Genomic DNA, 23,463 nt, shown 5'->3' on the forward strand with positions numbered 1-23,463 from the left:
CTGAGGTAAATCCCAGATATCATTTTATCATATTATTATAATACATTTCAGTACATGTTTCTAAAAGACAAGAACCCTAATTTTATAAACGCAGCAACATTTACATATAAGCAACCATTATCATAACTGAAACAAGAATCACCATTTATCCAGTCAGGGTTCAAATTTCCTCACCTGGCTGAAGTTGTTTTTCTTTTAAACACTTGAAGAAACTGAGTTATTATGCTTAGGGTCTCTCACGTCATGAATCTGGTTGACTTGAATCTCCATGGTACTGATTAACAGAACTTTGTTCCATATTTCCTAAAAACTTGCAGCTGGATCTAGAGATGTGATTTGATTCAGTTTCAATTTTGATAGAAGGATACTCCATAAGCGGTGTTGTTAATATCCTCTAAGAGGTACCTAATGCCTGCTTATCTATTTCTATGGGATGTTAGCAGCTATCAATGATCACTGTCAGATTATTTCCTTCAGAGTTTGCAAAATAATGAAACTCTAATCATTCTTTCATTTATTAGCTGGAATCCTTCCTCAGGGAAAAACTCGTAAATCAAAGTTCATATGTGCAGAGCAGGTTACATTCTCCATGCCTTCAAATATTTAGTTGGGTGGCTAATTCTCTAGGTGCGATCAGTAATTTTTTTAGTATCATTATTACAAAGAGATTTTTAATCAGTTTGATGAGCTTCAATATTACAATTGTTATTATTACTAGTGTTCAAACTCTTCCCTTCTTTGGACAACAGGAGTCTCTTCAAATTAGCCCCTAAGTTCTTTTGAAATCACTCACTTATCTGCAGTAGCCTTCTTGTTTTAACATAATGTCCAGTCTCATCACTGTATTTCCTGCCCCAGGATTGGAATCAGATATTTCTCCTACTGCTAATGGTATTTAGACCACAACTTGGGCCCCAGGCATGCTTAATTTCTACTAGGTTGATCGCTGTCTACAGGCCTTTTGAGTAGGTACAGATGAGAAGTAACATACCCTCTTCCCACTTTTTTTTTCCCAAGAGAAAACGTAACTAATTCTTACTATTATTTATAATTCAAACTTAAGATTACAGGATTTTCCCATCAAAATTACAGCTGGCTTCTTATTAAAAACTGACAAGGTGATCCTAAAATTCATATGGAAATGCAAGGGACCCAGAATAGCTAAAATAACTTTGCAGAAGAAGAAAGCAAAATTTATCAATACTATAATGCAAGAGTTACAAATAGGTTGTAAGACTAGACATATATAGATCAATGGAATAGAACTGAGAGTCCAGAAACACACTCACATATATAGTCAATTGATTTGACATGAGAGCATGCCAAGACTATCAATGGAAAAAAGTTTTTTCAACAGTGCTGGATGGCTCACATGTGGAAGAATGATGCTGAGTCCCTACTTCACATCATACACAAAAAGTAACTCAAAATGGATCAAAGGCAAATATAGGTCTTAAAGGTATAAAACTCTTGGAAAAAACACAGGAATAAATCTTGGAGACTTTGATTTAGTACAGTCTTCCTAGATAAGACAATGCATACAAAAAAATAAACTGGAGTTCATCAAAAGTAAAAACTTGCATGCTTCAAAGGTCATTATATCTAGTATGTGAAAAGACCACCTACAGACTGGGAGAAAATATTTGCAAACCATATATTTGATAAGGGACTTGTATGTAGAATACATAATGAAATCTTACAATTCAATATAAAAAGATGACACAAGGACTTTCCCGGCAGTTCAGTGGTTAAGACTTGTACTTCCACTGCAGGAGGCACAGGTTTGATTCCTGGTCAGGGAACTAAGATCCCGCAGGCCGCAACTAATGGTTCTGCATGCCTCAACTAAGACCAGGCACAGCCAAAACAAATAAAATTTTTCAAAAATGTGCAAAGGATCTAAACAGACATTCCTCCAAAAATACGCAAATAGCCAATAAGCATATGAAAATATGCTCAACATCATTAGCTAAGGAAACACAAATCAAAACCACAATGAGATTCTACCTCACACACACTGGGAGGACTATAATCAAATAGACAGATAATAAGTGTTGACAAGAAACTGGAACTGTCATATGGTGCTGGCTGAAATGTAAAATGGTGACTCTGTTTTAGGAAAACAATACAGCAGTTCCCCAAAATGGTGAGAAGAGAGTTACCATTTAACCAGCAATTCTGCTGGTACACAAGTTATGTTCAAGGCAGCATTATTCAAAATAGTTAAAAAGTGGAAACAACCCCAAATGTCCATTAACTGATAAATGAATAAATAAAATATGGTATAGACAGAGGACGAGATGGTGGGATGGCATCACTGATTCAACGGATGTGAACTTGGGCAAACTCCGGGACATGGTGAGGGACAGGGAAGCCTGGCGTGCTGCAGTCCATGGGGTTGCAAAGAGATGGACACAACTTGGTGACTGAACAACAACAACAACAACACATATACTTCGGGACATCAGCTGGCAATAAAAAGGAATGAAATACTGACCCTGAAGACACTACATTAAGTGAAAGAAGGGAGTCACACAGACCACACATTATATGATTCCATTCATAGGAAATGTCCAGAACAGGTAAATCTATATACAGAGAAAGAAGACTAATGGCTACATAGATTTGGAAGGGCCTGGGAGGGGGAGAAGGAATGACAGCTGTTTGGTACAGGGTTTTTTGGGGGATAAAGAGAAGGTTCTAAAATTGATTATGGTGATTGATGGTTACCTAACTGTAAATGTACTGAAAAGCACTGAATTGTGCACTTTGAATAGGTGAATCATATTTCAACAAGGCTATTTTTAATAAAGAATTTTAGATAAATGGCTATTTTTATCCACATACATACAGAGATTACAGTCTTTTACCTAATTCTTTTGATTTAATGTTTGAATCTCTTTTATAATGAAAATTTTGGTTCCTGATAACATTAATTATTACTTGTTTTTTTCTATCTGTATCTAAATAGATTATCTGAATAACAATATTAATAAAAACAGTGAAATTTTTTCAGTTCTTCTTATTTCTAAGCTGTATCCCACCCATGAAGCACAGTCAAAATTGTGCAGTATAAAGTTATTTGATAAATATCCTGAGTGTCTAAGTCATCAATTTATACACATAGTAGGTCTGTTGGTTTCATTAGTTATTTTTTTTCAGGGATCGCCCTTTCCCCTTCATTTCAATTTAATCTTGTTTTATAATTATAAAAATATTTAAATGGTTACAATGTCAAAACAAGGTATATTCAGAGAAATCTAGCTTCTATCCTTATTCCTTCTAATCTGTTTTTTTTTCTATTGGAAATCGTTTTATCTATTTCATGGTTTATTCTTTCATTTAAAAACATATTATAAGCAAATACATAAACAAATTGTAACCAAATACATGTGATAGCATAGTATATACATTTGATATTGCCTTTTTACAAAAACATTATATCCTGAATATCACTATCATACAGAGAAGTATCCATTCCAATAACTGTAAAAATGCAAAAAACCCCTTTCAAATAATAGCAATAGGACAGATGGACACACTACGGTTTTCATTCTATGAAAAGAAAAATTCCCTCCTTTTTTCAGCTGCATAGCACTTCATTATGTAAGCCCGGATAGCCAACATATGGATGTACCATATAATTTATTCACCCAGTGCACCAACAGACGTATTGGTTGAATTCAGTATTTTGATATTATTCCAACATATATCTTTGGGATGATTTTCTAGAAGTTTACCTTTGGGATAATTTTTTATAAGTGGGAGTGCTGAGTTAAAGAGCAAACCCATGGGTAATTTTCCCTAATACTGGCAAAATCCTCTCCATGGAAGTTGTTCCATTTTGCATTCCCACAGGCAATGCATGAGAGTGCCCATTTCTCTGCAGCTCAAAGAACAGAAAACACTGTGGAACGTTGGATTTTTGCCAATGTGATAGGGGAATAATGGTAGTTATTAATACCATATAATTTTAATTTCTCTTAATGAGTTAAACATCTTTTCATAAAGTGTAAGAGCCAGTTGTATTTGTTTTTCTGCTGATACCTCTAGTTCATTTTTCTATAGAGTTGTTGGTATTCTCTCTCTTAAAAGTTCTTTATACTTTAGGGACAATAATAAGCAGCAAGTCTTTTATCCAACTTTTCTTTTATTTTACTTTGTTCATTGCTTTTTTCTGCTCCCAATTTTTCTTGTAAGTTATGTAATCATATTGCTTTTGGATTTTGAATCTTAAGAAAAAGTTCACCATTTCTAGGATATGGATGAATCATTCATGTTTCCTTCTATTATTTATATAGATTCACTTTTTTGATTTATTTGAAATTTATCTTAGTGTATGAGGTGAAGAATGCAATATTTTTTGACTGGTACTAATATACTGGAGTAAGGCTGGTACTTTGCTGGCTTTATAGTCTGTGCATATGTATTTATTTGCCCATTTGGTCTAGGAAAAAAAGTCAAGAATTGCTCTAAGGCTAGGGAATTTTATATTCTGTGTTAGAAAATAAAAAGCTCCATTTTCACAGAAAGAAGATCATACTATGACCTTCAGTATTACTGCTATTAAAAACTTTCAAAGGCTTCTGGCATTTTTGAAACTACTGGTATAAACTACATCATACTTTCTTACTGACTGTGTCAGGTAAGATAAACCAAAGATAACTAATTCCTGGATTAAAGACACACTAATTAAAATTAAGGTTAAAAAGTGAAAACTAAGATTGAACAGGAGCCTCACATAGGATAATTGCTCAATGTCTTTTTAGGTGAAATTTCATCAATGATTTTGTGGCCAGTTCTTGTTGCCTTGGGAAAAAAAGAATTGCAAAGCTTTCAAGGTTCAATTCTGAAAATGTATTAGCAATATTACCCATTATTATTAATGTTAGCAATTTTTTAAACTAATCCTTCCTCAAACTGACATTATGCGATAAATGGATACTGGTATTTTTGTTAAGGGGACGACTGACTGAAACTGCCCACCCTGGCCAGGTGAGACAGCAGCCACTTGCATTACTAACAGGAGGTCCTGGTAAGGTGGGACTAACAAGCTACCATGCACCGGAAGAATTCCAGAAAGGTCAAAAGGAGAGAGAAAACGCCAGTGCGTATGTCCTACCAACCTCCCAGAATCCTCCTCCCTGGAATCCATCTTGACTGAGCAATGCATGCACCATCAGGAACGAACCTGAGTCACAGTGATTGGCCAGACACAGTCCGGACACTAACCTCATCACCGTAAAACCTGAGACTATGAGCCAGGTGGCAGAGTAGTTCTCCTGGGTTCCCTTATCCTCCTGCTCTCCACCTGGGTGCCCCTTCCCAATAAAGTCTCCTGCTTTGTCAGCACATGCATTTCTTTAGACAGTTCATTTCCAAATATTAGACAAGAGCCCACTTATGGGCCCTGGAAGGAGTCTCCCTTTCTGCAACATCTTCATCAAAAAATTTAACTCTCAATCAATAAAACAATCAGTACTTATACCAAATAGAAACTAATACAACAGCTATTTTGCTATCAAGAGGAAAATGTAAAATATTGGAAATAATTCAAGTTAGATATTATTTAAATGCATGTCTGTTCTGTGATAAATTCTGAAGGCATTTTTTAGAAGGATCCAAATTTCTAAATGAGAAAAACAGAAGAGATTGTAAATGTCATGTCTTTAATACAATAAAGTCTCACTCTTTCACTTTAACCACTCAAGCCTATAAAGATTATTATTCAATAAATGCCTTTTTTCTGATCTATAACAGAGTCAGGAAAGGAACAGATGATAAAACATCAATGGATCTCTATAGTTTTATTTTGCCTACTGGGTCCAACCTTCTCATTAAGAAAGGCTTTTAATTTCAACTTGATCACAAAAATAAAAAGGTGGTCTGAACTTCAGCACTGAAAATCTCCTTCTTTCAGGCAGTGATGTTAATGAGCTGGGAAATATGCAGGAAGAGAAGCACCAGTTAGAACCAGACATAAAACAACAGATTGGATCAAAACTGGGAAAGGAGTACATCAAGGCTGTATATTGTCACCCTGCTTATTTAACTTATATGCAGAGTACATCATGTGACATGCCAGACTGGATGACTCACAAGCTGGAATCAAGATTGCCGGGAGACATCAATAACCTCAGATATGTAGATGATACCACTCTAATGACAGAAAGCAAAGAGGAACTAAAGAGCCTCTTGATGAAGGTGAAAGAGGAAAGTAAAAAAGCTAGCTTAAAACTCAACATTCAAAAAACTAAGATCATGGCACCTGGTCCCATCACTTCATGGCAAATAGATTGGGAAAAAGTAGAAAAAGTAGAAACAGTGAGACTTTATTTTCTTGGGCTCCAAAATCACTGTGGATGGTGACTGTACCCATGAAATTGAAAGGCGCTTGCTTCTTGGAAGAAAAACTATGGCAAACCTAGACAGCATATTAAAAGGCAGAGACATTACTTTCAAAGCTATGGTTTTTCCAGTAATCATGTACGGATGTGAGAGTTGGACCATAAAGAAGGCTGAGCGCTAAAGAATTGGTACTTTTAAACTGTGGTGTTGGAGAAGACTCTTGAGAGTCCCTTGGGCAGCAAGAAGATCAAACCAGTCAATCCTAAAGGAAATAAACCCTGAATATTCATTGGAAGGACTGATGCTGAAGCCCCTGATGGTGGCTTTGGCCACCTGATGTGAAGAGCCTACTCATTCGGAAATATGCTGGGAAAGACTGAAGGCAAGAGGAGAAGGGGGCGATAAAGGATGAGACAGTTGGATGGCATCACCGCCACACTGAACATGACCGTGAGCAACCTCGGAAGATAGTGGATGACAGGCAAGACTCGTGTGCTACAGTCCCTGAGGTCACAAGGAGTTGGACATGACTTAGTGACTGAAAGACAAAGGCAGGAAGAGAGATGGCAAAAGTCCTAGACTGCATATAATTCACCTCTGGCTGTGGAAAAACCACCTTTTAGTGGAAGCTAAAGTTCAGAATCTGTGACTGGAACAAAGTTTCACAGCTTGTTAATGGCAAAGCCAAGATCAGGCTCCAGGTCTTCTGACTCTGAGTCAAATGTTCTTTTTAGTATACCATTCAATTGGCCAGAGTAGACAGCAGGAAAATAATGTGAAGCGGGCTCAATGTAAGTACGTATATGCTTAGAAGTTAAATTTAGTTTTAAACATTCAATTCCATTCTATTATTTAAATTATTGAGAAATCACAATATGAAAAAGTTCAATGCTTTTCACCTCTGCCTAATATATTCTTTTTCTCTACCTCTTAATCTTGGGAGATAGTTTTCTAATAGACAATTATTACCTTACTGCATACAAAAACTGTCCATCAAACCAAGATTCTATAAACATTACTTACAGGTAGGAGATGAAAAGGATAATTATACTATAGGATCCACCTTAAATATACTGAACATTTCATCAGTTCAGTTCAGTTGCTCAGTCGTGTCTGACTCTTTTCGACTCCATGGACTGCAGCATACTAAGCCTCCCTGTCCATCACCAACTCCTGGAGTCTACTCTCAAACTCATGTCCATTGAGTCGGTGATGCCATCCAATCACCTCATCCTCTGTTGTCGTCCTCCTCCCGCCTTCAATCTTTCCCAACATCAGGGTCTTTTCAAATGAGTCAGTTCATCGTTATCAGGTGGCCAAAGTATTGGAGTTTCAGCTTCAGCATCAGTCCTCCCAGTGAATATTCAGGACTGATCTCCTTTAGGATGGACTGGTTGGATCTCCTTGCAGTCCAAGGGACTCTCAAGAGTCTTCTCCAACACCACAATTCAAAAGCATCAATTCTTCGGCTTACTGCCAAAGAACACTTCATAACCACATTTAATTAACTTACATAATTTCAAATGAGAAGACTAAAGCTAAGGTCAAATTAAAGTTTACAAAGTACCTACTATGGATCAGGAACTGGTGCTAGAGTCAAAGGACATGAAATCAAAGTCAAAAACATGTACTTCTAGCCTTCAGGACGAAGCTCATTTAGGCTGTGAAAAGTGAAAGTGAAAGTGAAGTAGCTCAGTCGTGTCCGACTCTTTTCGACCCCCGTGGACCGTAGCCTACCAGGCTCCTCTGTCCATGGGATTCTCCAGGCAAGGATACTGGAGTGGGTTGCCATTTCCTTCTCCAGGGATCTTCCCAACCCAGGGATCGAACCCAGGTCTCTCGCATTGCAGGCAGACGCTTTACCATCTTAGCCACCAGGGAAGTTGCGAAGAGTAGGACATGACTGAGAGAATTAAAGTCCAAGACTAAAACCCGTGGGGGATGCTTGAAGATACCACAGAGTCATACGGAGCGAACTACAGTGATGGTGGTCCTGTTACTGCTGCTCCGTCCAAGTTACGAGTCAGAAGAAATAGGGCCAGACCTCACTTGAATAAAAAAGTTAGGTCTCAGTAGCCTCCTACACAATTATTCAATATTTTTTATGAAAATAAGGCTTCAATGAGTTTTTCTACAGTATAATACAAAGATCTAAACTCAAAAAAATTATTTTAAAGTTTCTTAAATCACTGAGGACAAAAATTACATTGAGAAATGCTAACTATAGTTTTATGAATTCTCTATGGTAAGATTAATAGTATTTCAATTATATAGTACTTATTCTACCTCAAAATAATTTGAGAGAATCTAGATCTCAAATTACTTGTTTGAAATGAAGGGTCCACATCTATCCCAAGTTTCTCTTTCCTCACTTTGGGAGACTGCTCCTAGGAAAAGGAGACAGGTACCTTTCCATGACAGCCAGACACTCCTTTCTCCAGGTAAATCGACTGCCTCGCCGTAGTCGGAAGGTGCCAGACGTGGCTGAGACTGGGGGAGGCGTTTGTCTCCACTCCGGGTCCTCTATTGGAATGGGTGCTGGTCTCATACTTAGCGTAGCCCCTGAAAATAAACAAGATACTTTTTTGTAAATATCTTGTAATTTACTAAAACCAGCATGAAAAATATATCGTGAAATCAACAACTGCCTTTTGCCCCTTCACTGGAACTTGCAGGCCCTATACATTGATACTTATATTTTAAAAAATTATTTGACCAAAATAAAAATCTCAGGAGATAAAAACTCTTCCTTAGGAAAAAAACCCATCATTAATTATTTTAAGTGTCATTTTTTTTTTCCAGCTAGTCATTTGTCTTTTATTTTTGTTTATGTCAACAAAGCTCAAAATCTATCTCTTCAGGGGAAAAAGGATATATGGTTTTTGGCCCAGTGACAACTTAGTCAAAGAATCTTCTGAAAAAATTTTCTTGAGATTCCTACTTGACAGTTTTAATCTTTCTGAACAATATACCCTACACATTCAGATCCTTTTGTTACTATTTAAGTCTTCAGGTTGCTGAGAAAATGGAGCCTTTTAAACAAAGTATGCAGGTAGGAGATGAATTTAAGATAACCCAAATTGTTGCTCCCTGGTGGCTCAGTCAGTAAAGAGTCTTCCTGCAATGTGGGAGACCTGTGTTCAGTCCCTGGGTCGGGGAGATTCTTCTTGCCTGGAGAATTCCATGGACAGAGGAGCCTGGTGGGCTACAGTCGAAGGGGTCACTAAGAGTCGGATGCGACTAAGCACCCTCACTTTCACTTTTCACTTTCATGCATTGGAGGAGGAAATGGCAACCCACTCCAGTGTTCTTGCCTGGAGAATCCCAGGGATGGCAGGGCCTGGTGGGCTGCCGTCTATGGGGTCGCACAGAGTCGGACACGACTGAAGTGACTTAGCAGCAGCAGCAATCCACAGGCAAATCCTATCAGTTTCATCTTCAAAATATATCCAGAATCAGGCCAATTTATATGATCTTCACTGCTCCCACTTTAGAGTAAGACAGCATCATCTCTCCCAAACACAAATTCCTTGGATAGGTTCCAAGAATGGCCCTTCACAGTAAGTCACACCTCCTGGTAATCATGCCTTTGAATCTGGGTAGGCCCTGGGACATGCTGAAAATGGAGACAGTTTGAGGCTAGGTCATAAGGGCTTCCCAGGTGTTGCTAGTGGTAAAGAACCCTCCTACCAATGCAGAAGATGCAAGAGACAGTGGGTTTGATCCCTAGGTAGGGAAGACCCCCTGGAGTAGGAAATGGCAATCTACTCCAGTATCTTGCCTGGGAAATTCCGTGGACAGAGGAGCCTGGTGGCTACAGTCCATGAGGCTGCAGAGAGCTGGACACGACTGAACTACACAGCACAGGTCTTAAGAAAATTTGCATTTCTGACTAGACTTCCTGGAATGCTGGTTCTTGGAGAAGTTGGCTGCCATATAAGAACCATGACTAACCTGAGACCACGCTGTTTTAAGGAAGCCAAAGCCAGCCATATGGAGTGAAAGAGGCCCAGTCTGCTCCCAGCTGCTCCTGTGAAATCCACCCAGGCACCAGACATTTGAGAAAAAAAGCCAATTTGGACACCCTAGCTGCAGCAGAAGCTATGCAGAGAGGACAGCTGACAGACTGAAGGCTCAAACATACAGTCCCAATATAGTTGTGTGGTAACCAGCTTCCAAGGTGGCTCCTGAGGAATCCCACCTCCTCATATTGACCTTGTTGTACCAAGATTAGTTTATGCGACCAACAACATGTCATGAAGTGATGGCATCCCACTTTTGGGGGATTAGACTACAGAATACATTGTGGTGTCTGTGTTGTTATTCTGGCTCTTAGATCACTTGCTCAGGGGGAAACTAGTGGCCATGTAGTAAGAATACTCAGGACGCCAATGGTGAGGTCCATGTGACGGACCTGGCGTCTCTAGCCAATAGGCTGTAAGCAACTGGAGCCTGCAGGGACTCACAGGAGTGACCTTAGAAGAAGACTTGACTACAACCTCATAAGCAACTCCTGAATGCCCAATCCACAGAAATTGTGAGATAATCGATGCTTGATGTTTTCAGCTGCTAAACTGTGGGGTAATTTGTTACACAATAAGATAGAACTAATAGAAGACACCACAACCATCTCCAGTTATTTCCCCAATTTTCTCCAACACATTGAGTATTGTGTTACTAATCATTCACATTTATAAATTTGGCAGGCAAAAAACATTCTAATAAAAAGATTTCACTATTAGTAAGAATGAGCATCTATTCCTATTTTCTGACAATTATTTAATGTATTTTCTCTTGTGAACTTTTATCTTTTGTCCTTCTTTCAGGTTATTCCTCTCACTGGCATATAGATACAACACCAATTGCCAACCATATAGATTGCAACTGTTTTTTTCCAGTTTGTCTTTAGACTTCTTGTTTATGGTGTGCTTTGTGATCTTAATTTTTGTATAGTCAGATCTGTTCATCTGTTCCTTTATAGTCAATGTATCTTGTATTACTCAGAATATTTTTTTAGTTTTCACTTTTGTTTGCACTCTTAATATATACATGATCTCCTGTTACGTGTGATGTAAATATTTGACTTCTTCCTCAAATGGGCAAATATGTCACCTGCAGAAGATATTATAGACTGATAGCTTAAAAGGTGTGGCACAGTCTGGCCTTTTGCCATAGTTTAAATAAAAGTTTTACTGGCACACATCCACACTTCGTCACTTACATATTGCCTCTTTTTTTGGTACTCTAATGGCAGAACTGAGTAGCTGTGACAGAGACCACACAGCTTGCAGAGCCTAAACTATTTACTATCTGCCCTTTACAGGGAGAGTTTGCTGATCCCTGATTTAAAAAATTCCTGGCCCACACACTATGAAACTCTAAATTGAAACCTTTCTTTAGATAGCTCAAGAAAGAGGGCTCTGTTCTGCTAAAATAACTTGGCAATTAGATCTGGGCCCAACTCAAAATTAACAAAGTTTAGGTGTAAAAAGGGAATTATGGGGCTAGAGAGTTTCAGAATCCTTGTTTTGGTATTCTTCTGAATGCAAGCAGAATTTACAGTATAACGAGGGCTCTGGAGTCTAAGTTAGAATATACAGACTTTATTCTACAGCCACGATTCTACAGTCCAAAACAGAGCCAAACTTGTTACTATGGCTTATTAAGACAGAAGATCTGGGTGAGGCAGCAGGGCCCCATCCAAGGTCTGCTCTGGTAAAAGGATATAGAACTTCAGGGCTTCAGTGGGTGGAGGACAAGAAATAGGTCAGTGAGTTGCAACTAGTATGCCGTATCTGTAACTATGGCATGCTTTCTTAGAGTGATAAATGGGTACAAAGAAAACAAAGACTCTTAACCAAATCATGAAATGGAATAAGCCAAGTGACAATAATGGTTCTTTCCTGATATTAAGGTTGATTGGTAATGTAACTATACTTCTTCATAATATTCTCTATTTTCCACGTTTTCTAGAAAAAGGAAACTTAGATGAAATAAAATTGGTCAGGAAGGAAAAGGAAAGGGGAGAAAGGGAAGGAGGAAGAGAAGAGAGTGAAGTAAGAAGTGGCCTGGTTACATTAAAAGAATTCAAGGATATTTATGCACAGAAGGTAGAAACTGAATGATTTCAAACTTACAAACTTAATTTGAAACATAATATTATTATATTACTCTTGAGGGTTTCTTCTTGCTCCTTTTCTTTTGTCAATGTAGTAGTATTTTAAAACAGCACAAGAAGCATCCTGGAAATATTACAATAAACACAAACAATAAACAATAAACAAATAGAAACATGTTCCTCTTGCTTTGGTTGAAACGGATGGAGAACAATGAATAACCCAAGAAAGCATTCAAAATTATTGACTTTCAGAGAAAAATACAAAGATAGTGGGATGCAGGAACAATGTATACAAGAAGTAAACACAGGCACTCTGTGTTGGCTAAGGAAGCCACTATTTTTTCCCTATAGGAAGTGTGTTACCTGTGCTCTCTTCAGAAACTTTCTCCACATTATATCTGGGCCCCCATTAAGACAAAATTTTGTTAAGAAAATGCACATACCATCCCTGATACAAAGACTGACACTTTTAGTTTGTTTTTTTTAATGCTTACATTTAGAGGGGAAGAAAGGTACCTTTTCATTGTATGATTTTCCTTAATTTTGCATTTTCCCTCAAAACATATGCAAAATTTGCAACACAAAATTCTGCAGATTTATCTAGCAAATCTAAACCTAAGAGAAAGAGAGAGAGAGAAAAAAAAAACAATTCTTCCTAAACTGCTGATAGATTTTTAACATTTTGGTAACTGTTGTCTTTGCATATATAATTATTTTCTTGCTTCTCGGAATTACTTTTGGGTGAGCCTTTGCCAATCAGCTAATAAAACAATGACAACAAGCACGATATCACTACTCCATTCACAGATACTAGCTTCTCTATAAGTAATTCTTCATCTTCCCCACTGTCACACACATGATCTTCCTGAGGCTCTGAAACTCTGCAACAGCGAAAGGAGGAGGCATTACCTCTGATCTCCAAATTTACTTCATGTGCTTGCTGCATAAACCTCTTGGCAAACTTTATTTAACTATTTAATTTAGAAATATGCAGAATCACAGCCATGAGCCAAGAAGAACTCATCAAGCCCTGTCTGCTGTACTAATGTTTAAATTAGACAAGCAAAAGGACTGCTGAGCTTAATTTAATTAAATAAAGGGGCTTTTGATGTCAACCATGCTAAATTTCATACTCACTGCTTTAAAAATAAGCATTTTCTTGTAAATGTTTTCGTAAGAAACAAGATAAAATGTATTTGATCAGCTTCCATCAGCCTATTTTATTCATATGTCTTGGCAGGGGTAGGGTTGTGCTGGGAAATTCTGATGATTGGTCTGTTTATCAGAGAACTACACTATATCTGTAGGATTATCAGTAAAAAATAAATATCCACTCTATTATTTTTCTATTATTATTATTACTAAAAGAGAGACTTAAAAAAAAAAAAAAAAAAGAACTATTCAAATGGATCCAGAGTGAAGAGGTTGAAAAGAAAGAACTTCAATAAGGTATAGAGAGAGAAATGCTCTGAGCCCAGGAATAAAGGCACAGAATGTACAAAATTTTTTTTTTTTGGTTGTTTTTCTAAATGCTTAAATTTAGAGGGAGGGGAAAAGGGGCACTTTTTCACTTAATTTTTCAGTTTTTTCTCAGAATATATGCAAAGGGATAATACCATTTACATTTCTTCTGATAAGCTATCTGTCCTAGACAGAGAAAAAATAAGAAATAAAAGATCAAGAAAAATCAGTGACATTGTATTTTCTAACTAACTGCCTCTCAAAATAGGTATGAACTATGTGGACCTAGGTTCTTCAGTTTTTTATATTTTGAAAGCTATAAACAGATAGATAATTTTCTTTTTTTTGCCTTTCTCCCTCCCTCTCTTCTCAATGTGTTTTTGGAATATATAACACAAGTACATGGTACAAAATTTAGAAAGACACAAAAAAGTTGCATAACTAACCTCTCTGCCACTCCTGGCCTCCTCTTCTTTCAGTTCCCCTCCACAGAGCCTTTCTTATCAATTCCTAATATACCTTCCCAGAGATGTTCCATGTTTATGGAACTACATATGTATGTGTATGTATCCCCCTATATAAACAGAAATATACTATATCATTAGTAGCCTACATTACTCACTTACAAATTTGATATTACCACATATAAATTCAATTCCTGTAAAGTCACCTTTAAAAAATAGCTACATAGCCTCCACAGTATTCCATTCTACAAACATATCATCATTTATTTAACCACTTCTCGACTGAGATACATTTAGTTGGATTCTAATCACCTCTGCAATGACTTGCAAAGAAGATTCTGATGTAGTACAGGCAACTACTGACTACACAGTGGATAAGCTATTCTTAGATGCTAATGTAATTTTGGCTAATAGTTCCAAAGTGCCTATGAAACAAGAATACAATCCTTTAGCTAAAACCAAAGGTTATTTCAAGATCAATGAAAGTGAATTTATCTAGAAAAAATTCTGTACCATATTAGTTCTTTTAATCAAGGTGAGAGTGCAAAGAAAACCTTTTAAAAAGTTAAATTCCAACTGGTAATATCTAATTACTGTTGATGTAATAAAAATGACCAACTGATCATCACTAACTTATCCTTTTTTCTTCAGCTAACTTCAAATTACATCCTACAGAAAAGACTAGAAAGTTAGAACTCAGAACTAGAATGGATGTGTGTGTGTGTTAGTCACTTAGTCATGTCCGACTCTTTGCAACCCCATGGACTGTAGCTCGCCAGGCTCCTCTGTCCATGGGATTTTCCAGGCAAGAATACAGGAGTGGGTTTCCATCTCCAGGGGATCTTTCCAACCAAGGAATCGAACTCAAGTCTCCTGCATTGCAGGCTGATTCTTTACTCTTTGAGCCACCGGGGAAGCCACCAGAATGGATCTGATTCTCAAATGAAAAACAGGAAGCCTTTAAAAAGGGGACAGTGGGTAATGTAACTTCACTGAACAGCAAATACATATAATTAGAGGAACTTATTCTTAAAGGGTGGAGAAGGCAATGGCAACCCACTCCAGTGTTCTTGCCTGGAGAATCCCAGGGACTCGGGAGCCTGGTAGGCTGCAGTCCACAGGGTCTCGAAGAGTTGGACACGACTGAAGCAACTTAGCAGCAGCAGCAGCAGTAGCATTCTTAAAGGGAGACTCTATATCCTTAAAAAAACCCCTGCTAATCAAGATTTGGATGAATGCTGTTAGCCCTTTCCCATTTTTCTTGTTGAAACTGAATTCCAATCGTCAAATTCCACAATTGACAGTGCTACCTTGATCAGCTACAACAATGCTGACCTGATAGTCTGCTTTCCGGTTTCTAGGGAATTCCTTTTCCTGGTATCCACGTTCCTGTCTGAGACTAAAGTCCAGCCCTGAAATCCAGTGTGGGAATTTACCTTTATCAGCCATGATTAGATTATATGTCAAACACTGATCTGAGTGCCAAACCTAAGAGACAAAAATCCCTTCTCTTACAGAGGCTGATTGCCTGACAGAGTTGACTAGTGTTTGTCCTCCAAATTCTTCACTGCTCTGCTATATATATTCTGCAACATGAACAATCCCTCTGATAGTCTCCCTGGTAGCCAACTGCCAGCATATGACCAGGTTTATGAAACCCCTGGACACAGGTCCTTATTTACCTTGCCTAAACCTTGCTATCACCCACTCCAGTGTTCTTGCCTTGAGAATCCCAGGGACGGGGGAGCCTGGTGGGCTGCCATCTATGGGGTCGCACAGAGTTGGACACGACTGTAGCGATTTAGCAGTAGCAGCAGCAACCCTCGCTATCATAGTGTAAGCTGCCGTATTCAACAGATCAAGTGCCATGTTTTTGTTCCTCTCCTGATTTGCAGTGCTGTGGATCATGGAAGAAGCCAGCTCTTTGGGAAGACTGCTTAGAGCTCAGATTGAAGTGTGGCCTCAACATGAATCTTTAGACTACAGTGTCCTATATGGAAGCCACTAGCCACACCTTCCTGCTGAGCACGTGAAGTATGGCAGATGCTTCAAGTGTAAAATACACACTGGATTTCAAAGAAAAATAAAGAAAAGGAGAGAAAGAGAGGGAAAAAGGAAAGAAAAAGGAAGTACAGAAGGTGGGGGAGAGATCTTAGTAACCTTTTAAAGTGTTGATTAAATGTTGAAGTGATAACACAAACATAAATATATTATCAAAATTAATTCTAGCAATTTCTTATTTCTAAAATTTGGCTATTAGACAATTTAAAATTATATACATCATTTGCATTATATTTTTTTCTAAACTGTGCTGTTTTAGAATGTGTCACTAATGGCAGCAACAGCAAAGTCATTATTTTGAGAGGTTTGCCTGCCTATCTAGATGTTGTTAGAAAAATACCTAAAGATGAAAATTCCTCTTTATAGAAAAACTGCCAGCTAATAAATAGTGGAGGAGTGCTAGACTACATCATTACCATTTTACATTCCTCCATCAGAATAACTGATTCAGGTGAGCATCATCAATGGATGCTAAGACCATTGGCAAAATGGTTGTTACAAAAAAGGCAATTTATCCAGTGTCAAAATAACGCCCGAGAGATTATTTACAACCCGCAAAAACAGGATCTAGTGGCCACCAATTTAACAAATCATCAAACTTAGCAAATGAGGAGTGGTACAAACTGACTTTTACATGCCTCTTGACATGTGGTAACATGAGGTAAAATTACCTACAAAGCATTTGCCCTAATGTTTTATTGTGAAAATTTTCAAACATACAGCAATGATGAAAGAATTTTATAGTGATTATCTGTACCTATACCCCCTAATATTTTACTATACCTAGTTTATCACATAGTCATTTTATCCTCATGTGCTTCAAAGTTAATTAAGGCCATCAGTAAATGTCCTTCTTAAACGATGTATGAATTACTCTTGCCAAACAAATTGAAGCTGAATCTAACCAAGCTTCCAATCCTAACTTTCAGTTTAGGTGAAATACACAGGGTATAGAAAAACAAGTTAGTTCACACTAAGAGGAAAATGAAAAGCCCAGAATGTAGGACACTTTGTAAGATTAGATGGTTTAAAAAATTTATGCCATGAAAGAAAAATTTTAAGTGACTAGATTTCAGAGTCTAAAGAGACATAACAAATTCCAATTTGTCAGCCTAAATAACATTTAATTTTTAAAAAAGCTAATAAATCAAGGGTATGGGATTAACACATACAAGCTACTATACATAAAATATATAAGCAATAAGGATTTACTGTACAGCACAGGGAACTACAGTCGGTATCTTATAATAACCTGTAATGGAAAATAATCTGAAACATATTTAATTGAATCACTTTGCTATACACTTGAAACTTAACACAATATTGTAAACCAACTACACACCAATTAAAAATTAATCTTAAAAAAAGCTACAAAAAACATTCTCTCAACAACTAAAGAAATGTGAATATGGACTGGATATTAGCTGATATTAAGGAATTATAATTAATTTTCTTAGATGTGATAGTAGGGGCTGTGGTTAAGTAGTAGTATCCTTTTTTTAAGCAGACAAATGATAAAGACCCCATGGACAGAGGAGCTGGTAGGCTACAGTCCATGGGGTCACAAAGAGTCGGACATGACTGAGCGACTTCACTTTCACTTTTTCTTTTTTTCTTTAATACTAAAGAGAGAGAAAGAGTGTGTTTGTATATAACCATACATTTAAAAATTCTTTTATTTTATAGGTATAACACAAACACAGCAAATTGTGAACAATCACTGTATCTAAGAGGAGGGTAAACAGGTGTTAAGTGAGCTAGTTTTTCAACTTTTTTGTACATCTGTAACATTTCAGTATAGAAAATGGGGGGCTGGTTAGTTTAAAAAATTCATTGGGGAGAGTATGCTGTTCTCTTTTGTCTACCCAAGCCTTTCAAATAAAAAGTGATCTTTGAAAAACAAGTCTTACCACAGACACACACAAACAAACATGTCTCCATAACACTATTTCCACCTCAGAGCCAATGCTATTATTAGCTAAGAGTCTTCAATACACAATATTTGGATTGATAATTTAGTCTCCAAGCAAAGGCTTTAATGCTATAGTGTTACAGAAGAAGCTCAGTCACAAGGTTAAACTTGAGACTGACCTCACTGTGACCAGTCTTTGTAATGTGTAGACTGAAACAGTCTGTCAAAAACTTCAGATTTTACTTCATATACCACCTGTATCCTGCAATAGATCTTGCATATCCTGTTAACTTCTGACACAAAGGTTTCTGTGATCTTTTCCCTTAAGATTTCATTCTATTCGAAGCCCCAAAGTCAACAGGGCAGCTCACTCTAAAGTCCAAAAACACATTCATTACCCACAATTAGAATTAGAAACAGAAAATTATTAGCAGAAACCACTGGATATGGTATACTGTGAACAAAATAAAAATATTAAATTTATATTACTAAAACAAGATTTAGAAAAACACATAAAACTAGGTATGAAATATTGTATGTAGCTTTAGTTGAGGGCGGGGGGAAATGACCACTGACAATCATGACCATTCTTTCCAATTACTGTTAGAAATGTCATATAACCTAGAAACAGAGAGGCACCTTGGAGGAAGCGGTGAAGATGACTAGACAATGCTGAACACTGAACTAAAAACTAGTATAATAATCAGGGCTTAGATCTTATGGTTAAAGAGAGTTCTCTGGCATAAAGGAGCAACAGCAGTGTATGAAACTACCTTGGGGAAGACAAATCAGCACACGGATTCAATGAAGGAATTAATTATACTTGTCCTGTTTCAAAGGCAATTAAAAAAAGGAAAAATTTTTTTACCAGGGTTTGTCTTTTCAAGCTGATACCATCGGTAAAATGCTCTTTTCTTCTGTTCACTCAGGTCTGACCCCTGCTGCAATAACCAGTGAGAGATCCGGCTCTGGCTGATACCTATGGAGAAAGAGAAACAGCTGCTGTGGGTGCTGCAGTGACGGACGTTCACAAGGCATCTGCTGGCATTAGGTTACTGGGTACTTTACTCTCCTACTCTACAAGGAAGCTGCAACTTGAGCAAGGCTTTTAATATTGGGCTTCTTTGTAAAAGCTGGCTGCAAGGATAGATTCAGAAATGATCTATCAGAGGTCAAAGCATTTTATTTACCAAGACTTCAAAATGCTTTCTAAATTCATCTCTAAACCAGGTCCCGAATATGAGATAAAGTCAGAAGTTGATTCAATCTGTGCTCCTTCAACCACCGTCACCACCTCCACCCCAATACTGATGTATGACATTAGAACTTTTACCAGATATTTAGAAGGAAAAAAACCAAGACAACACATTATTGATACTGATAAAAAGATTTAGGGGCTGAGAAAGGAGAGGTCATTGAAAATACTCTCCTCAGTAAGGTTTCTGGATTATGTTAACTCATTTAGGCTAGCTCGCTTGTTGATTTATTTTCAGGCTTGTTAGTACAGATAACTAACAGCTGGAAGATTTACAGCTTATGTACAATAGCACCTCTTAAAAAACCCCAAGAGGTAAAGATGTTCCTTTAACAGACTTATCCAAACACTGAGCAGAATATAAAGAAGTTTTCAGCTATCACTAAAAAGTTCTTGACAGCAATTAATAATAAATGTGAAACACCTCCACGTGAAAGTAAAAAAGCACATCTAAAACTTACTAGGATGAGAATAACATGCTCCTTCGGGTCATTATAGCTATTCCAAAAATGAATAATTCAACATACAACTGACAAAAGCGAAGAATAATAGGAAATATAAAACTATCTTACATGCCCATAAGGCACTTTCCAAAAGACCATTCAGCGACCATAAAGGGTTAACAGTACTAAACTCTCACAAGGAATTACTTATGGTAACTGGATAGTACTGAATACCACCTGTGAAACACCTGTTTAAAGTTATACTGCACAATAGGAAGAGTGGTTATCATGAAGTAATCACACGCCCAACATGAGAAGCAGCAGGTCTAGTGATCACATTGAACTAATTAGAAGGAAGTCCCCAGAGTAGAGTTCTGTACTTGTAAAACTCCACATTAAAAGAAAATCTGAGTAAATGGGGGAGGGGAGTTTTGTTAAGGTTGAGCTGAAGCATGGTTCTCTGATTGGAAACCTTTCATTTTCAAAGGATGAAATTCAGAAATTTCCAAAAACCAAGGGATTATGTTCTCAGATCATTCTCACAGCAGTTTTCCAATGGGTTGAAGATCTATGTAACGCAGGTGCTGGTAGCTATCACTGTATGCTTGTTCTAGGAGAATGCAAATTATTCAGTATAATTAAATTAGCTGTGTTTACCAGTGCTTTCACTGAAAGTCTGGTTTCAGGCATTACACTATTTTTTTTTTTAACGTGACTTTTTAACAAGAGTGAAGAAAACAACCATTTACCACCATGAAATCAAAACTGATTTTCATGTCAACAAAATGAAACTATTTTACATGGATTCTTACACTGGCATCATATACTACTCAAAAACAGAGGGAATCTGAGGAAAATCTGTTAAGAAAAAATCAAAGAATATATTGGTTCTGGTACCTACAGTATTACATCTTCCTCAAACAGTCAGATCACACACAGAACAAACCACAGCGCCGACTAGGCATTAGAGCTGTTCAAGCTCTAGCTGTGCTATAGCAAGGGAACAGGGCAAGAGCCCAGCAAATGGACAGTGAATTACGGTATATTCATATAATAAAATCCTGGGCAGAATTTTAAACTAATGCTCTGTAACAGCCAAAGACAAACAACAGAAAACCAAAACCAGCCAAACAAAAAGCCATCAACTCCAAGCGTTGGTAGGGAATGGAGTATAGGATACTTTCATATAGCTGATGGAAGGGTAACATATCAGGGCCCCTTTGGCAAAGAGCTGAGTTTATCTACCAAATCACTAGATTTACTAGATCTACTAAAAAGATCTATTAGATTTACTAAATTTACTAGAATCTACTAAAGCTGAACATGTATTATCCAGCAATTCATTCCCACAGAAATGTGTACATACCCAAGAGAATGTGTTCAAAAACACACACACGAAGGCTTTTTTGAGCATTTTCTATCATAGTCCCTAGTTTAAAAAAACTCAAATACAAATAACAGGAAAATGCACAAACTGTGGTATCTGTGTATTCTACCACACACTACTATACACTGTTATTTGTTGCTATTGTTTAGTCACTCTGTCATGTCTGACTCTTTGTAACCCCCATGGGCTGTAGCCTGCTAGGCTTCTCTGTCCATCGGATTTCCCAGGCAAGAATACTGGAGTGGGTTATCATTTCCTACTCCAGGGGATCTTCTGACCCAGGAACTGAACCCACATTTTCTGCACTGGCAGGTGGATTCTTTACCACTGAGCCATCATAGACTACTATACCAAGTAGGAAAAGGGTAAACTACTGCTATATGCAATCACATGGATAAATCTCACAAAAATAATTAATAGTCAGACATACAGAGTCATGCACAATACTGTATGATTCAATTCACGTAAAGTTTAAAAACAGACCCAGTTTATCTGTATGTATGATGATCAGAATAGTGCTTAACTGATTAGGAGGGAGGTTAATGACTGAAGGCAGGATGAGAAAGGCCTATGTAGTCACCAGCACTGTTCTTGAACTTAATCTGGATGGTGCTTGCATTTGTGTCTTCACTTTGTAAAAGTTATTAAACAGGGTACTTTTCTCTTTACATTGTATTTCAATAAAAAATGGTTTTTTTCCCCCAAAAAAGTTTTAAAAATTCTATGTAGTGCTAAAAAAAAATGAAGTATGTATCAATACGGAAAGATGTCCATGATATATGGAAAAGTACATAGTTTAATGAATACACATATTTTTATATAATCTATGTTGTTTTGTACAGTAACAAAAGCTCATATATAGCCAAAGATACACTATATGAACATAGAATGGTGGACTCTCCCTCCATTGTGCATCTCTATACTGTTTTCTTATTCTGTCTACAAATATTTATTAATTTTATTTTTATCTTTTCCCTTTAAACACAACAAACTTTACTGGTTGCTTTATGAACACTGTAATTAAGTTAAACAAAACATAAGTGCAAAAAGAAGTTAATTTCACCCTTCCCTGGCCAATTCCATTCTGGGGTAAGCAATGTTAACTTAATATATGTTGTTTTGCAATTTTCTCTATTTGTAATAATTAATTTAATAAAACAGAGAGAGAAGTTAATAAAGAATAGCCTCCTGTCCAGTCTTTTGTGAGGGGAAGAAATAAACAAGGAACTTCTTGTAAACTTAATCTCACTTTTTGTAAGAAAACAAAGTAATAAATCAGGTAGCTTTTTCCAGAAAAGGCACTATAAAACTAGAGCATCTACAATAATACATTTCACAATGATATTTCTTAGTTAGCAACTTCTTCTGGGGCTGTTCCATGTCTTTTGAACTTCAACTGAGCTAGTGTCAAAAGGCCCTGAAACCTCTCTTTACTGGGAGAAAATTCTCCTAATTCCCTTTACCACTGTTTCCACTGCTGAAAACAATGTCATTCTCTGATGAAAGTTTTATCTCCTCAAAAGCTCTTTTCTACCTTGCACAGGGCAGACGAAAAGAGAAATTTACATATAACCTTCATACACTGAGAGACTAAAACTAACCCCTGATTAATTTCTTTCCGATAAGGAAGTGATCACATTGTATTCAAAGGATGAAAAAGCCTCCCTGCCCATCTCATTCATATTCCTTTCTGAGCGTCAGCTTTATCAGGCTCCTTCCAGTCCCTCAAATACCATGCTCCCTTCCACTAGAGGGCTCTCCACCACAACCCATTCTTGTCCAAGTTCCCCAGTACTGCAAATTTCAATGCTTCTTCTTCCTCCAACTTCCTGTGGCGTGTGATACATCATCTTCATGCTTGGAATGCTGGATACAAACCCCAACACAACTTTTTAGCCAACTTCAGGGATTGCTATGTTATCTCCTTTCATGTTAGTGCCCCAAGATTCCATGTTTAAGCATCTTTTCTCACTCTACACTCTCTCTTCCTTTGGTCATCTCATCTACGAAAAAT

At 37.2% G+C, this 23,463-nt stretch overlaps 1 protein-coding gene across 12 annotated transcripts in view; it reads right to left on the reverse strand.

The window, feature by feature from the left end:
- Window positions 1-23,463, reverse strand: part of HMBOX1 (homeobox containing 1) — a 203,487-nt gene that overhangs the window by 57,188 nt on the left and 122,836 nt on the right. For all 12 annotated transcript variants that reach the window (XM_024995876.2, XM_010807719.4, XM_010807721.4 and 9 more), the window contains 2 exons: window positions 19,233-19,343; window positions 8,757-8,910 (listed from right to left, as the gene is read on the reverse strand). In XM_024995876.2, coding sequence (XP_024851644.1) covers window positions 8,757-8,910; window positions 19,233-19,343 — 265 coding nt within the window. The remainder of the gene's footprint in view (window positions 1-8,756; window positions 8,911-19,232; window positions 19,344-23,463) is intronic.

The sequence above is a fragment of the Bos taurus genome, chromosome 8 (assembly GCF_002263795.3).
Source record: "Bos taurus isolate L1 Dominette 01449 registration number 42190680 breed Hereford chromosome 8, ARS-UCD2.0, whole genome shotgun sequence".
NCBI classification, from domain to species: domain Eukaryota; kingdom Metazoa; phylum Chordata; class Mammalia; order Artiodactyla; family Bovidae; genus Bos; species Bos taurus.